We start from the raw sequence: 17137 nt of genomic DNA on the forward strand, positions 1-17137 counted from the left end.
AAAAAAAGTGTTGGTAAATAATTAAAGCAGTCAGTGCTCGAGATGGCAAAAAGCATGGACTGTTTCAGCTGCCAATGAAGGATAAAACTGGGCATAGGTGCGAAGTTTATTGGAATCATCGTTTGCAGGAAGCAAGTTGACCTTAGGAAACCAGAGGATGAAACGAACAGAGTGATTTGCTAAACAAAGAACTTTCAGCATTGGAGAAACTTTTGTGTAGGTCCTTGATGATATTGGTACCTTTTTGAGCCAGTGCCTCCTTTAGATCCCTTCAATGGTGGGGAGGTCAGTACCTATGCAGACTGGGCAGCATGTACCAGTCGCTGAAACCTCCTTTGGTCCGAGGCATTTGAGTTGCCAAACCGGCCATGATGCAACTATTAGTACGCTCTCTATTGTACACCTGTACAAGTTCATTAGAGTATTCATCGACATACCAAATCGCCTCCATCATCTAAGGAAGTAGAGGCATTGATGAAATTTCTTTGTGACTGCATCAATGTGCTAGGCCCAGGACAAATCTTAAGAGATATGCATGCCCAGCAACATGAAGTTGTTGACTCCCTCCATTACTGTCCCGTTGATGAAGGACAGGTTTGTGGATCCTTTGCTTTCCCCTCAATCAACTCAACAATCAGCTCCTTGGTCTTGCTGATGTTGAGAACACTATTGTTGTTTGGGCACCATTCAATCAGATTTTCAATCTCCTGTACCCTGTATTCATCATTACCCGTTATTCGTCCAACAACAATGGTATGGTCGGCGAATTTAAAGATGGCGTTGGAACTCTCTGGCCTCACAGTCATAGATAAAGTGAGCATAGAGCAGTGGACCGAGCACCTAGCCTCGAGGTGCCCCTGGGCTCATGAAGTGTTGTTGCCAGCTCGTACTGATTGTGGCCTGCCAATGCAGAAGTTGAGGATCCAGTTACATAGGGATGAGCGGTGTCCAAATTCTCTGAATTTGATGATTAGTTTGTTTACCCCTTTCTTTTATTAGAATGCTGTGATTGATGACAAATCAGCAGTTAAATTGAAATGGGCACTTCACATTATGAAGATCGTGCTCTACATCCCTTATGTCATCCTAGGCATTGGAATCCTGCTTTTGTTGATATCTCTCAGTCTCGCCTTTGTCATGTGCAGATGCAAAGAGAATAAGGTACTTTTATACTATTACCAGAATTATTTACTGCTTTGCTCATTGGAAATTTATTTTTTGCACCGCATATCTTGTCTTAAAAATACTGCAAATGTAACTTTTTCCTTTGACCCTCTAGGAATATACACCTGTCATTTTAAAAGTGCTGAATATAAAAACACACTGATGGAGATCCAACCACGTGAACGGCTGCAGTTAAACAGAAGTTCAGTCTGATTTGGAGCTGCAGTAACTTTAAATTGGAACATACAAACACAGAGCCCTCCACTGACTGACAGTATATTAATAAAATCAGTTACCAATAACTGATGTTGTTTTCCAAATAGTCAACTACAGTTACATATGGAATAATGCATAGTTCAAATAGTAACTGTTTTAAAATGAACCAATCATGTTTCAAAAATAAAATACAATGGATGCTTGGTGCAATCACTTTAAATAATTAATTTTAGGTGCTTTATTATACATTTTCCATAACTCACAAGTGTAATGTCAAGTGTATTATGTTTTACACTAAAGGCATGCAACCAATTGAAGCAATAGATTCTGCCGAAGTTCCTGCATGTTAGTAATTGTGCTGACATTTGAAAGTTGCTTTTGTATTAATCTCTCCAGGCACCTAAACTTCCCACCAAGAAGGAGGCAAAGGCTTAAAAATGAACCAGTGTCAAAAGTACATGGAATTCTCCTTTTTAGAACTACATGCACTTTTTTAAAAGTTAAAATCAATTCACAAGCTGTTATCCCCATTTTCCTTGCTGAGGGAAGATCAGAATTATGAATTCTCTCCCCGGTTCCCAAGCCAACAACAGCATGTAATTCTATTGCAACTTTAACATTACAAAAATGTCCCAATATACTTTCTGGGAGCTTTGGCAAACAAAATAAATACCAATGTCAAGGAAGAAATGAAGAAAGACCTTGTCTTAAGGAGTATCTTGAAGGCGAGAGATGGGCTTGCTTGAAGTTTAAGGAAGAAATTCCTGATCTTAGAGTACAGCTGATGAAGAAGAGCAATCAAATTATGTGTCTTGGAAGGAATCTTACAATTAAATTCTAAGATTCAAACGTTCAAAGCTATATTTTCATATTCATGAATTAACATCCATATTCCATGGAGTTGTAAAAAAGTTATTCGTTTCAGACAATTTTCAGTGTGATGGATGTAGTCCAAAAGCAAAGTGTTATAAATCTGAAAAAAAGAATGCTACCCAACAAGCCAGGCAGTATCAGCAGAGAATGCAACAAGATTAATGTTTCAAGTCAGCTGTGTGGAAACAGTGGAACAAGAGTAAAGACAATAGATTTTGTTCTCCCAAAACCCTACAGAAGAAACTCCTGATTATCCAGTAGTGGTGTTGGAGAGAGTGGAGGGATTGTTGAGTGGTGGTGTCGTAAAATACGGCTGCCATTAGCAGATGTGTGGTGTAGGACACTGTGCTCTTGGCTGACATAAGTGAGGGGATCACCAGAGCAAAAACTCAAACCTGGCAAGTGCGATCCAATCCAACCATACAGAGGTGAAGAAACGAAATCAGATCCTTTTCCTTGTCAACTCAACTACATGTCCAACAGTTGCTGTCAGTCATTAGAACTATACTCCACTCTTCAACCCTTTAACAGCCTTCAATGTTTGTACCCGCATCCTGGTCTTTACAGTACTCAATAATCTACTTTACTGGACAGCCTTTTCTACCTGGTCCTAACCAGATTCCCTCCACAAAATCATTTTGTAGGTAATTTTTCAGAAGACATCTCCAACTTCAAAGTGAATTACAGCCTTTTAACTCTTTATCATATTCAGGGTATCTTCTTCATTGATTCACTGCTGCTAAAGACCCAACATCAGGTCCGGCACAGGCATAGATAAAGTGGCTGCTCACAGTCTTTTTTCCAGGGTAAGGGAATCTAAAACTAGAGGTCATATGTTTAAGATGAGAGGGGAAAGATTTAAAGAGAAGCAGGGGCAACTTTCACACGGAGGGTGATTGGTAAGTGGAACAAGCTGCCAGTATACATTTTGAAGGTGGGTATAATTACAATGTGTTAAAGGCATTTTGTAGATATGTGGATGGGAAAGATTTAGAGGGATATTGGCTAAATGCAGGCAAATGGGCCTAATTCAGGTAGGCAACTAGGTCAGCTTAGATTTGTTAGGCTTAAGGACCTGTTTCCGTGCACATAGATATATGAATGACTGTGATTTACCTTCCAAGTATTTCCGCTTCACCTTTGCTAAATCACTCTTGCAAAATTGGCCTCACCACAATTTCGAGCCTTAACGATGCAAAATCTAACCATGTTATGACCACTATGTCAAGAATGCTCCCCCACTGATACTCCTTTCTTCCCAGCTTCTTTCACTAAAACCACATCTAGACTTATCTCTATTGGTGCTTTTTTGTGATAGTATGCAACAGTACAGTATACCAGCACCTCTAAAAAAACTAACTTGTTTGATGTAATGCAGCAGTTAATTGGCTTCTGTAAATTGGCCCTAGCATGTAGGAAAGAACTAGTTTATGGGTGAAATGCTCATCAGCATGGACTTGGTGGGCTGAAGGGCCTGTTTCCACACTGTATTTCTAAACAAAACTAAAGCTCCACCCAGCTAACTTTCTAATACTTTTTAATCTATAGCCTCTTCGCCTTGTATAATTTAAATACCCAGGGGAACTCTCTGAACCCAATAATATTTACAACAAGGTGCCATCATAGTTCTCCTGAAGTACTTGTGTGCACCTTTCACTCACCCATTCTCGTTAAAAATACATTCTCTGGCCCTGCAGTTTGCCCAGCTTCTGAAACATTATATCCACAAAATACTCCATCTCAGATGCCTTGCTATGCCTCTATTTATCTGATTACAGAAATAAAGTATATCTGCACCTTTCTCTTCATATCAACTTCATCCACTCACCAAATTCCCAGTTTTATACACTGCAGATGCTTCACTCCAGTGAACTGCGCTGCACCCACCTGAAGCACTGTATGTTTCTCTCTCCACAGGGACTACCTGAAGTCCCTGTATTTCCACAATGTCTAGGGAAATTTTTAACTTTCAGGGAAAGTGGAGGAACAAAAGTCATAAAATGCTCAGCAGAACAACGGCTGCGGAGTTAGGGAATTTGCCATTGGGATGGGTGGATGGGGTCTGAGTTGACGCGATGTGGAGCACAGCTTGTTCTGTTCAGGAATGCCACTTAAACCCTTGCACTATCACTGACCTGGCAGAGCATAGGATTAACCACAACATTTAGTCTTAGCTCGATTCCATCTGCTTCCATTTCTCAGCTGTCGGTAGGAACTGCAGATGCTGGTTTACAAAGTGGTGGAGTAACTCAGCGGGTCAGGCAACATCTCTGGAGAACATGTATGGGTGACGACTAGGGTCGAAATTCAGTCTCAGTCTAAGCTTGTTCTTTTTTAAAATCAAAATAAACTTTATTCAGGGTAAAAAATATGTACAAAATAAGAATTACTGTGAAAGCTTCTTTAGATATGTAAAAAGGAAAAGATTAGTAAAGACAAACGTAGGCCCCTTACAATCAGAGACCAATGGGAACTGACCAAAGATAATAGAGCAGAGCAAGATGAACCACTCCGTCAAAATCGCCTATACTGAAGTGTAGTACGCAAAGGAGTGGCCATTCCATTTTAGTAGGCAAAACCCGCCGATCGCTATGCCTCTCGCAGTGTAATCAATGTTGTGGGGGAACAGTATGTGTGATGATACTATTAAAATGCAGAAAATATCTCATCTATCAACTCACATTTTGTTGTTATTTTTATTTTAAAATGTTTTCCCCCTGCTTAATTTCTCTGATTTTATTATTTCTTACTGTTTCTGCCCATTTCCCTCCCATCCTTTCTCCCCAGCCCCCTCTTTTGTGCAGTTCCCTTGTATTGCTCAAACACATACTGTACAAATTTAACTTATTACTAGACCAAGTGGACCCGTTGGGCCCATTCCTCGTAGAGGGGGGACAGGGAAGGAGAGAGGGTGTGAGTGAATGAGCCCTGGACCTAAAGCATCTCCTGTATTGGTGTATAATTCACAAAATGCTGGAGTAACTCAGCCGGTCAGGCAGCATCTCAGGAGAGAAGGAATGGGTGACGTATTGGGTCGAGACCCTTCTTCAGACTGTATTGGTGTAGCACTCTCAATCCCCCTTATCTATTTCTCATCTTATTTTTCACATGATGTACATAAACCATAAAGGCAATTCGACCTTTATGGTTTATGTATGTACACACACACACACACACACACACACATATATATCTCTAGTTTATTTCTTGTGATTTCCTCTAATTATTTGTTTAGCACCCTTTTTCTTTCAATCTCTCTCTCTATATCTATCTATCTCTCTCTATATATATGCCATGTGCTGAGACACGTGGCGGCGCCTAACGGCAGCGGCTGACTAGCAGTCTGTCCGTCTTTTTTGTTGTTGAGTGTCGGTGTTGGGATGATTTTTATATATTTTTTTTTGGTTGTGTATGTGTGGGAGGGGGTGGTGGTGTGTGGGGGGTGGGTGTGGGTGGGTGGGTGTGGGGAACTTTTCTCTTCCTCACGGCACGGGGTGCGGCTCGGCTGCGGGGCCTAACATCCCCCGGTGCGGCTCGGCCGCTGGACTTTACATCCCGGTGCGGCTTGGCCACTGGACTTTACATCCCGGTGCGGCTCGGCCGCTGGACTTTACATCCCGGTGCGGCTCGGCCGCTGGACTTTACATCCCGGTGCGGCTTGGCCGCTGGACTTTACATCCCGGTGCAGCTCGGCCGCCGGACTTTACATCCCGGTGCGGCTCGGCCGCTGGACTTTACATCCCGGTGCGGCTTGGCCGCTGGACTTACATCGCCCGGTGCAGCTCGGCTGCGGGGCTTAACACCGCCCGGTGCAACTCGGCTGCGGGACTTTACATCGCCCGGTGCAGCTCGGCTGCGGGGCTTAACACCGCCCGGTGCAGCTCGGCTGCGGGGCTTAACACCGCCCGGTGCGGCTCGGCTGCGGGACTTTTCACCGCTGGTGCGGCTCGGCTGCGGGACTTAACACCGCCCGGTGCGGCTCGGCTGCGGGACTTTTCACCTCTGGTGCGGCTCGGCTGCGGGACTTAGCTGCGCAAGGCTTGGTCACGGGCCTTTCATCGCCCGGTTCGGCCGCGAGACGTTTCAGCGCCCGGTGCGGGGACTGTGCGGGTCGGTCGGGGACGAGCTGTCTGTCCGTGGGCGTGGGGAAGAGAGGGGAAGTTTTGTTGCCTCCATCACAGTGAGGGGGTGTTTGGAGTCACTGTGATGGACGTTTGTGTTGGGGTTATGTGTCTTGTGTTCTTTTTTTTTTTTTCTATGACTGCTATGTAGTTTCGTTCGGTACTTCGGTACCGAACGACAAATAAAGCTCTGTTATACCTGTTATACCTGTTATATATATCTCAGTCATGCACAAACTTCTCAGCACATGGTTCTCCCTATCATGATCACTGTTCTCTCACATACATTTCATTAGGGCCTACCAATACACATTCACAATCAGTGACATCAAACATATTTCCAGAAATCCTAATATTGTGAATAAAATAACTATGAACACATGTCAAGTTTTTTTTTCATTCTGTAATAGTGTAATAAAATGTAATGCATACATAGCTACACTGATACAGACGTGCTAGCTTTAGACATGAATAATAGTTTAGTTTTTAATTTAACATATAATTGAGAGGGTCGGTGTAATATAGCGCTAACCCTCACTTTTGTGAAAAATGAGTTACATGCATTAACACGATCCTTACCCACTGTGTAAAAATTTCATATTTAAATTCATCCGATATGTTGGTCAAATAACATAGGCACCTTGTTTTATTTTGTGATTTGTGGATTTTTCAAATGTGAATATCTCATAACAACACATTTGTGGGTTAGCAGTATATTGCACCAACCCCCTTCAATTTTACATCATTCAAAAATGAACATAAACAAGGATAACTCTTTATTTCTTTCATTCATGGTAAGATTTACATCATTTTGTGTGTGAGATATACAGGGTTGCACTGTTTCGCATATCAGCTAACCAATGAAACGATCAGGTCCTGATTTATACCAGGTCTTCACCTCCCCCCCCCCCATTGTCTGAAGAAGGGTCCCAACCTGAAACATCACCCATCTTTTTTCTCCAGAGATGTTGCCTGACCCGGTGATTTACTCCAACACTGTCTATTTGAATTAGATTCATGCTTCTGTACCACATCAGGCAGCATTGGTCATTTTAGTGGCTGTCAAGGGTTTTTAACTAATCAATTCACCAATTCAAATTTTCTTGGCTCTAAGTATTAAGTTAAATGTCTTTTCAATTATATTGTGGATACGGTAGAGTTCCATTGTTTGCAAATGCCTAATTTCTGCTTCCATGACTTTTTAAAATAAAACCAAAAGAGATACAGCTCGTGGAGGTGAAATTAAAATGAGCAGAGAAAGCAAAGAACAGTTCATTAAATATGATCAATTGGCCAGATCCAGGTAGATCTCTAGTACAAATATTCAATCAGTAACATCCAAAATTTAAAAATCACGAAGCAGCAACTCTTCAAGAAATAGTTGTAAATGTCAACTATCAACTTATCCAAGAAGTTGAACAAAAATAATTGTTTGCAAACATTTTGTATGCGAAGAGTTATGAATACTGCCCAGTCTAGCGCACAGAATCTGCCTACTAAAATGGCGCTGAAATTTACCCATGCCCTCCGACGGTTTTTAGAGTCGAGTGGTCTATCTTGGTACTCTAGTATCTTTGGAACTGACTGCAGCTTTGCGCCCCCCACTGGCGCTCTCAGCCCAGGCGTCCGGCAAGCCCTGCCCCCCCGCCACCATCTCGCCAATGAGGTGCGTGCAATTCCGGAGTGGCCAGATTGACGGGCGCTGTACCAATCAGAGAGCCAATACGCTCCGATCATAGTTCAATCCCCACGTCCGTTTGATGTTGACGGGCTCCCGCCGCGACCAATGGAAGCGCGGGATGCTGCGGCCGCTCCAATTCAGCGGGGGTTGCCCCGAGCCGTAGGCGGCGCAGGCGCAGACAGAGGCGCAGCAGCGGACCCGGACTGTGGCCGGTGTTGGCGCAGGCGCACAGAGGCGCAGCATCGGATTCGGGCTGAGCGGCGACTGCAGGAGAACACGGTGAGGTAACACGAGGGGGGCCTGCGGCTGAGGGGTCGCGCTGGTCGCGGCCCTTTTGTAACGGCCGCTCGGCGTTCAGCGGAATTCAGGGCTCAGCCAGGGCCGGGTGGGGCGCTGCGACGCTCTGGCGGCGTGAGCTGGGCATGGACCATGGCGCCCGTGGGCCTGGATGCTTTCACAGTGTATCTGCAGAAATTGGGTAGTTTGCAGTGATGACTTTCCAATGTTTGAAAGTTGAAGTCGTTGGCAGGCTACAGTTTTTACTTTGACTAGCAGTATAGTAAACCTGCACGTTGAAACAACAGTGGCAGATTGGGGTTATTTTGCCTCACTCCCTAAAGTTTTTTAAATTTGATTGAAAGTGGTTTGTCAATTGCCTCTGGATAAAAGTGAATAAATATTCTGACTATTAATGATGAGATAAAATATTTGTTTAATAAATATAAAAATAGGTAAGTTAGGCATTATTTTGTAGTGGAGTTTTCCTTCTTATTCAATTTGTTTTGGGGGGTTTTTTCTGAATGTGGGTGTGTTAATCGCCTTTATTGTCCATTCCTAATTGCCAGTGAAGGTGGTGTTATGTGAGGCAACACCTTGAACCAACACACAGTCTGCGTGGAAATGTTGTTAACTTAAGCTATAAACTAGGTACTTCACTCATGCATTCACAAAATGCTGGAGTAACCCAGCAGGCCAGGCAGCATCTCGGGAGAGAAGGAATGGGTGACGTTTCGGGTCGAGACCCTTCTTCAGACTGATGCACTCATGCAGCTCAGTAAAAATAAGATCTGCTTTTTTTTCATGAGCCTTTTGGAACTTTCTGTTCCCAATCAATGTTCTAGCACTGAATACAATTCACAATCATCGCTGCACTGTAAGGAGTTTGTACGTTCTCCCCGTGACCTGCGTGGGTTTTCTCCGAGATCTTCGGTTTCCTCCCACACTCCAAAGACGTACAGGTATGTAGGTTAATTGGCTGGGTAAATGTAAAAATTGTCCCTAGTGGGTGTAGGATAGTGTTAATGTACGGGATCGCTGGGCGGCACGGACTTGGTGGGTCGAAAAGGCCTGTTTCCGGCTGTATATATATGATATGATATGATCGCACAAACAGGCCGTTTAGTACACCATGTCCATGCTGTCCTTTTGACCTTTTTAACAGTAGTTCCATTTGCCTCCATTTGATCTGTATCTTTCTATACCTTGTCTATTCAGGTACTTGTCTTAAAGCCTTTCACACATAATTGTATTGGATTAAATCATCACTTCTGGTAGCATAGACTGAAGAAGCATGGTCTGAAGAAGGGTCTCAACCCAAAGCGTCACCCAAAACACACGGTTCTGTGTTTAAAAATATCTTCCCACCCAGATCACCTTTAAATATTAATTTCACCTTAAATCTATGCAGTCTTGCTTTTGATACCACCAGCATGAGTAAAACAATTATATCTATCCCTTTTTATCCATCATATTTTTTATGTACTTGTATCATCACCCTTGGCCTCCTGTGCTACAAGGAAAATGAGCACAACCAATCCAATCTCTTCTCATAGCTAGTTCTCCAATCCAAGCAACATCCTTTTGAATATTTTCTGCACTCTCTCCAGTGCACTCATATCCTTCCTATGGTGTGGCCTAATCAATATTTTGTAAAGTTGCAACATAATGTCCCAACTTTATATCGTGTGCCCTATGAAGACAAATATGCCAAATGCTGCCTTCACTATATACCCATGTTGACATTTTCAGAGGACAATGGACTTGAACTGCAAGATCTCTCCTTTTACCATTACTTAGTTCCTTGCTGTTTACCTAGGAGAGCTGTGTTTAATTGTCATGTGCACCGAAATGGAACAATTAAATTCTTACTTACAGCAGCACAACTGGTTTGTAAATACAGTATTCAATAGTTAACAAAATAAAAAACAAAGTTCAGTACATTTTAAAAAACAATACCGTACAAAACGAAAGCCAGAAGTACCTAGTGGAACCCTATTTTACTTCCCAAAATGCATCACCTCACGCTTGTCAGGATAATATTCCATCCGTTAACACACTGTCAACTCTTCATCTAGTCTATACCCTGCTGTCATCTTAAGCAACCATCACCACAAATTTGCAATTCATCTGCAAACTTAATCATATCTCCTACATGCACATCCAAGTTGTTAATATATATCACATGATTGCAGTACACCACTGATGTAGATTTACAAACAGAAGCTTATCTCCACCACTATTAAATACTTCCTAGACCAGACCAATTTTGGATCCAGTTTACAAGCTGATGTTGAATCCCATGTACCTTACTCTTTTAGCCCTTGACAAATGCTTCGCTTATGTTCATGTCTACTGTCCTGCCTTCATCAGTCTTTGTTACCCCCAAAAAATTAAAATGAATGAGGCATGATTTTCCTTGCACAAAGCCATACTTACTATAGATAGACACAAAAAGCTGGAGTAACTCAGCGGGACAGGCAGACTATCCCTCATCTGTCCCTGACTTTCCAAGTGTACCTAAATCCTATACCGTAAAAATTCCTCCAGTAAATTGCTTACCACTGATGCAAGATTCACTGGCCTGTAGTTACCTGGCTCAATCTGATTGCTTTTCTTAAATAAGGATGGGTGGTTTCTAGGTCTTTATCTCAGAAATTTGAAAAAAAATCATCAAGTACATCTTCCCAGTTAGTTGAAACAAATCTGACCTGAGTTTTATTGATAGATTGATGCAAATAGAGTGTTTCCTTTGCCTTTCTTTTGAGATGTCTACAAGTTTTGTATTTTTACAAATGCTCCCTGTTCATTTTTAACTAACAAGTGCTGTTGCTTGTTCTGGAATGAATGGATTGTATCATGTTATACCTTTGTAGCTTGGGAACAGTTACACTTGAACCATATATTTACATAAACATTCAAGATGAGGGTAGGCATGTTAGAGTCATTGAGTCGTCTAGCACGGAAGCAGGCTCTTCGGCCCAACCTGTCCGTGCTGACCAGGATTCCCCATCTACACTCGTCCTGCCTGCCCATGTTTGGCCCACATCCCTCGAAACCTTTCCTCTCCATGTATCTGTCCAAATGTCTTGTAAATGTTGTAATTGTGTCTGCCTCAACGACCTTTTCTGGCATTTTGTTCCATTTCCTTACCATGCTCTGTATAAAAAAAGTTGCTCCTCTGGTTCCTATTAAATATTTTCCCTTTCACCTTAAACATATGTTCTCTAGTTCTTGATTCCCCTACTCAAGGTAAAATACTCTGTGCATTCGCTCTATCTGTTCCCCTCATGATTTTATACACCTCTATAAGATGTGTATCCCCTCAGCCTCCTGCGCGCCAAGAAGCAACGTGCTAAGCTGCCCAACCTTTTGCAATAGCTCAGCCCCTCTAGTCCTGGCAACATCTTTGTAAATCTTTGTAAATCTTCTCGCACTGAGCTGGAAACATTGTGTTCTCCTGATGGGTTGTACCAAGGTGGTAATAAGCACCCAACTTGAAGTTGTACTTGCAGTATATTTTCTGGAAAAATCATGAAATGCAGTGTCCCTAGCCCTAAGTGCTTGCATTACACTCTTAGCTGTGCTTATTCAAGCCGATGATTGTGGTGTTTGGGGAATTAATGTTTGTTCAGCAAAAAAACGAAGTGCTTGAGGAACTATGCTGACAGCACAGTGGCGCAGCTGATGGAACTGCTGCCTCGCAGCACCAGTAACCCAGGTTTGATCTTGACCTATGGATGCACTCTGTGATTTGCACGTTTTCAATGTGACCATTTGTTTCCTCCAGGTGCTCTGGTTTCCTCTCATCCCAGAGACGTATGTGTTTGTAGGTTAATTGGCTTCTGTGAATACAATACAATACAATATATCTTTATTGTCATTGTACAGGGGTACAAGAAGATTGGGAATGCGCCTCCCATACGATGCAATAAATTAATTCGCTAGTCAGTATTATTTTAAACAACCCAATGAAACAAATTAGAACAGTTTTAAAACAGAATAAAGTGCATGTAGATCTGTGCGGTTCACTGTGCGATGTGACCATCCGGCTCAGCAGGATCGGTTCAGAGCAGCTATGGCCCTGGGGATGAAGCTGTTCCTGAGTCTGAAGGTGCGGGCGTAGAAGGCCTTGTATCGTCTGCCTGATGGTAGAAGTTCGAACAGACTGTTGCAGGGGTGTGAAGAGTCTTTGTGGATGCTGGTGGCTTTTCTGAGGCATCGTGTGTTGTAGATGCCCTCCAAGGCTGGTAGCTGTGTTCCGATAGTCCTCTGAGCTCTATGGACTACCAGCTGAAGAGCTTTCCTCTCTGCCCCATATGTGGTATAGTGAGTGGACGCAAAAGAGGGATGACATAGAACAAGTGTGAATGGTGATCGATGGTTGGCATGGACTTGGTTCAACAAAGAGATTTTTTCCATGCTGATGCCTTCAATCAATCATGATTGTGTTTTCAATGTTGCAATGCAGGAATTTGTTTCTCCTTGGGTGCATGATAATAGGTAAGATGATAACATGATAAGACCATGTTCAAAATTTTGCAGATAATATTAAAGTGGGTGGTATTGTAGATTGTGAGGATGGTTGTTATAAATTGCAGCAGGATCTTGATCGTTGGGTAGGTGGCCTGAGGAATGTTGGATTTTGCGAGGTGTTTCATTTTGGGAAGTTAACAAGACCTACACAGTGAATGCCAGGGCTCTGGGAAGTGTTGGCAGAGAAGAGGGATCTTGGAGTGTAAGTAGAAGATAGGCACAAAATTCTGGAGTAACTCAGCAGGTGGGACAGGCAGCATCTCTGGAGAGAAGGAATGGGTGACGTTTCGGGTCAAGACCCTTTAGACATAGTTTCTTGAAAATTATGTCGCAAGAATATAGGGTGGTCATAGGCATTCAGCACATTGGGCTTCATCAATCAGAGTATTGAGTAGAGAAGCTTGGAGGTCATGCTACAGTTGTACATGACATTGGTGAGGCCACAATTAGAGTATTGTGTTCAGTTTTGGTCACCCTATTATCGGAAAGTTGTTGTTAAGCTGCAAAAGGTGGAGGGAAGATTTACGAGGATGTTGCCAGGATTTGAGGGCCTGAGCTAAAGGAGAGGTTGAACAGGCTAGGACTTTATTTCTTGGAACGCAGGAGGATGAGAGATGTTCTTACAGCGGTGTATGAGAGTAATCATGAGAGTAATAGATGGGGTAAATGCACAATCATTTACCCAGAGTAGGGGTATCAAGAACCAGAGGACATAGGTCTTGGAGTCAAAGAACATTGCTGCCTGAAAGTAGTAATACAACCAGATAAAGTAGTAAAGAAGGTGTGTGGCATGCTTGCCTTCATTGGTTGGGGCAATGAGTACAAGAGCCAGGAAGTCCAGTTGCAGTTTTATAGGACTTTGGTTAGAGTACATTTAGAATATTGTGTGCAATTCTGGTCGCCCCATTATGGGAAAGATGTGGAGCTTTTGGAGATGGTGAAGGCTTACCAGAATTCTGTCCAGATTAGAGGGTATTAGCTATTACGAGAGTTTGGACAAACTTGGATGTTTTCTCTGGAGGCTGAGGGGAGACCTGATAAAAGTATATCAAATTATGAGAGGCATAGAAACATAGAAAATAGGTGCAGGAGGAGGCCATTTGGCCCTTCGAGGTAGCACCACCAGAGGGGCAAAATTTAAAGGTGATAGACAGAACAAGTTTCTTTTTACACAGGCGAGTGGCAGGTGCCTGGAATGCACTGCCAGCAGCAGTGGTGGAGCCAGACACAGTAGTTCCATTTACGAGGCTTGTAGATAGGCACATGGATATGATGAGAATGGAGGTGTATGGATCAGGTGCAGGCAGAAGGGTTCAGGTGCAGGCAGAAGGGTTGAATTCAAACTGACATCATGCATGGCATAAACATTGTGAGCCAAAGGGTTTGTTCTGTGCTATGATGTACTATGTTCCTGGAATCCTTCAAATCTGCAAGAATGCAATTCTCTTCTAATACTCTGAGTCATAAGATCATAAGGAATAGGAATAGAATTGGGCCTTTCGGCCCATCAAGTCTACTCTGCCATTCAAACATGGCTGATATATCTCTCCCTCCTAACCCCATTCTGCCTTCTCCCCATAACCTCTGACACCTGTACTAATCAAGAATCAGCCTAAAGGTTCCTTCCGTGCCTGGTTCCAGTGGAGAAATACCCAGTCGACTATTTAATCTCTATTTGGGAAACAATGTTCATAATGCATTCTCTGGAGTGTCATTTGTGGCTTTATGATGGTGCAATTTCCTCCCAAAGCGACAAAAACAACACAGAAGTGCCTTTTTTCTGTGTTCTGGTTTATCTACCATTAGCCAGCTCAATATACATATGAAATCCATCTATTCTCCATTTTTGGACGTTACATGCCTAGACATTGGAGCTTGAGAATGTTTATTTGTACCATTGTGTTTCTCTCCATGGAAATGCACACCTTGACGTCTCTCGGCACACATCCAAGTGCTGTCTCAGTAGGGACAGATCAAGCATGTTGTTTGATGTTCCAATACAAATTCACCATCATTTTCATAATTTAATCAATCATCTCTTTAGACACTGTGGGTTGGGATGTGCTGACAACTCTCTGGCAGTCCTGTTGAGAACCACCAGCTTGTTCACTGCACACCAATGAGTTCCCAACTTCTGCAATCTAGCATTGCAGAGGAGTGGCACAGAATGTGTTTAAGAGAAGATGTGGGTGCATTGTCCTCATTCCAACTGTGGGCTACTGGAAGTTTGAGTGGAAGTCTGAGCTAAATGGATCTAGATACTGGAAGTTCATGGGCCACGTAGCATCTGTGCAGAGAGAAATAAAGTTAACAATTCTGGTATTTTGAAGAGATCAATGAGCCACGAAGTACAAGATGGCTTCCTTCAGTGCTGCAATAAATCTGGGGTGTAGTGACTTTCTACATTGCACATAGGATGGATATCATTCAATGGGGTAATGTATAATCATGAGGGAGAAAGGAGGATGGTCTAATATAAAGAATGTATGTACGATATGATCAGGCATGATCACATTGAATGGTGGTGCTGGCTCGAAGGGCCGAATGGCCTACTCCTGCACCTATTGTCTATTGTCTATAATGTGCCTTTGAGCACTAATGTAACCCAATGGATCAAATGAATTTATGCTGTGTGATTATTTTTGTACTCATGAAGGTTCAAAGTCACATTACTTTTCAACACTTTTTTTTAACAGATGCAGTTTATGCTGCTATTTAGTCGTCAGGGGAAACTTCGACTGCAAAAGTGGTATGTTCCCCTTTCAGACAAAGAGAAGAAAAAAATTACAAGGGAGCTCGTCCAGACAGTCCTAGCACGTAAACCAAAGATGTGCAGCTTTTTAGAATGGAGAGACCTGAAGGTTGTGTATAAAAGGTTTGAATGCAAACATTCACTTCTAATTCCTGTTTGTATATGCACTCACTACACCAGTGAGCTTGTTTTTTCACTTATTTAAAAATGTTCCTGAGCATGATCATTGAACATCGTCCTATAATTACAACTCTTAAATAATCCCTCATTATTGAAAAATCTGAAATCAAATGTATTTCTTGACTGTTTTTCCTGCGCAAGTGCACAGATATGGCATCATAGAACTTTAAAAAAAATTGGTGTAGTGGCAACTTTAGTCCATACGATAGTCCTTTCCGCTTACTACCAATTCACAGAGGCTGAAGTGATAGATCTTGACACAAATCGACAACAGATAAATCTTCATGACGTTTCAGTTTAATTCGTTGTTTATTGAAGTAGTAATACAAACAGATTTGTATTTCTCCCGTCATAGATCTGGTAAGAACTATATCTCACCATAGCTTCTCCGCGTCTGACCCCTCCTATCTCTACATTCCCAAATATACTCTTAATTCTGGCTCCTCCCAGTCTCTTATGCCCATATATGCTCATGTCCATATATGTATTCATCTCATGATAACCCCCAAGTGTCCAAAAATAATACAGCAAGATACAAAATAATATGATATGCTAAGACAGCTAGCAAACACACATGGCTCCTACACACCGGCCCCTAATTGTTCTACGTATATAACAAAATAATTACTAATAAACATTAAAAGGAGCCATAAAAACTTTACACATAATCAAAATAAAGCATGCACTATATGTTGGCATCTAATCTACTTAGTGATCCTTCAGTCTTTAAGGCCACCAATCTTTGCTGTACTTGGGTATCAGCTTCTAGGAGCAGACATATCTTCGTTATCGGTCTTTCCAAGATGTTGCTCTTAGTCTGAAGTCGAACGGTGTGCACAAGACCTTATGCATTTGGTATGGTCTCCAATATTTTAGCCATTAGCCAGGAGCTAATTAGGCAGTGGAATCAGCCAACAGAACAATATCACCTGGAGCAAAGCTTCTTTGGCAGAAAGAGGTGATTGCGCTTTCTGCTTGGGAAATATCTTCAGGACATAAACATTGTCCGCGGAGTGTTGCTTTAAGGCTTGCATCTCCTATCAACCTGATTTCTGGAGCATTAGCAGAGATTTCAGATTCCAAGTGATGTTTTGGCCATTTGCTGTCTGGCTTACAGAGAAATTCTGATCCTTTGATCCATCTTTTACAGTTTAAAAAGCAGTCTGTTGTTAGTCCTCTAGATGCTTCATCTACAGGATTTTCCTTTGTGCTAACATATCTCCATTGTGATACATCAGTAGAATCCCTTATAAAAGAGATTCTGTTTGCTACAAATGTTTGAAAGCGTTTGGTTTCATTGTTGACGTACTTAAGCACAGTTTTGGATGGTTCTCTTTG

The 17137-nt window shown here is 42.4% G+C and overlaps 2 protein-coding genes across 5 annotated transcripts in view; both read left to right on the forward strand.

Moving 5' to 3' along the window:
- Positions 1-1466, forward strand: part of LOC144598841 (lysosome membrane protein 2-like) — a 29344-nt gene extending 27878 nt beyond the window's left edge. The window contains exons 11-12 of the mRNA XM_078409339.1: positions 1000-1161; positions 1280-1466. Coding sequence (XP_078265465.1) covers positions 1000-1161; positions 1280-1327 — 210 coding nt within the window. The 3' untranslated portion in view covers positions 1328-1466. The remainder of the gene's footprint in view (positions 1-999; positions 1162-1279) is intronic.
- A 6741-nt stretch (positions 1467-8207) lies between these two features.
- Positions 8208-17137, forward strand: part of LOC144598843 (AP-1 complex subunit sigma-2) — a 35302-nt gene continuing 26372 nt past the window's right edge. For all 4 annotated transcript variants that reach the window (XR_013547904.1, XR_013547905.1, XM_078409341.1 and 1 more), the window contains exons 1-2: positions 8208-8334; positions 15564-15742. Coding sequence is in view for 2 of the 4 variants with exons in the window: in XM_078409341.1 (XP_078265467.1) it covers positions 15564-15742 (179 nt within the window). In the remaining 2 variants the exon portion in view is untranslated. The remainder of the gene's footprint in view (positions 8335-15563; positions 15743-17137) is intronic.

Source organism: Rhinoraja longicauda, chromosome 12 (assembly GCF_053455715.1).
Source record: "Rhinoraja longicauda isolate Sanriku21f chromosome 12, sRhiLon1.1, whole genome shotgun sequence".
In the NCBI taxonomy this organism is placed as follows: Eukaryota; Metazoa; Chordata; class Chondrichthyes; order Rajiformes; family Arhynchobatidae; genus Rhinoraja; species Rhinoraja longicauda.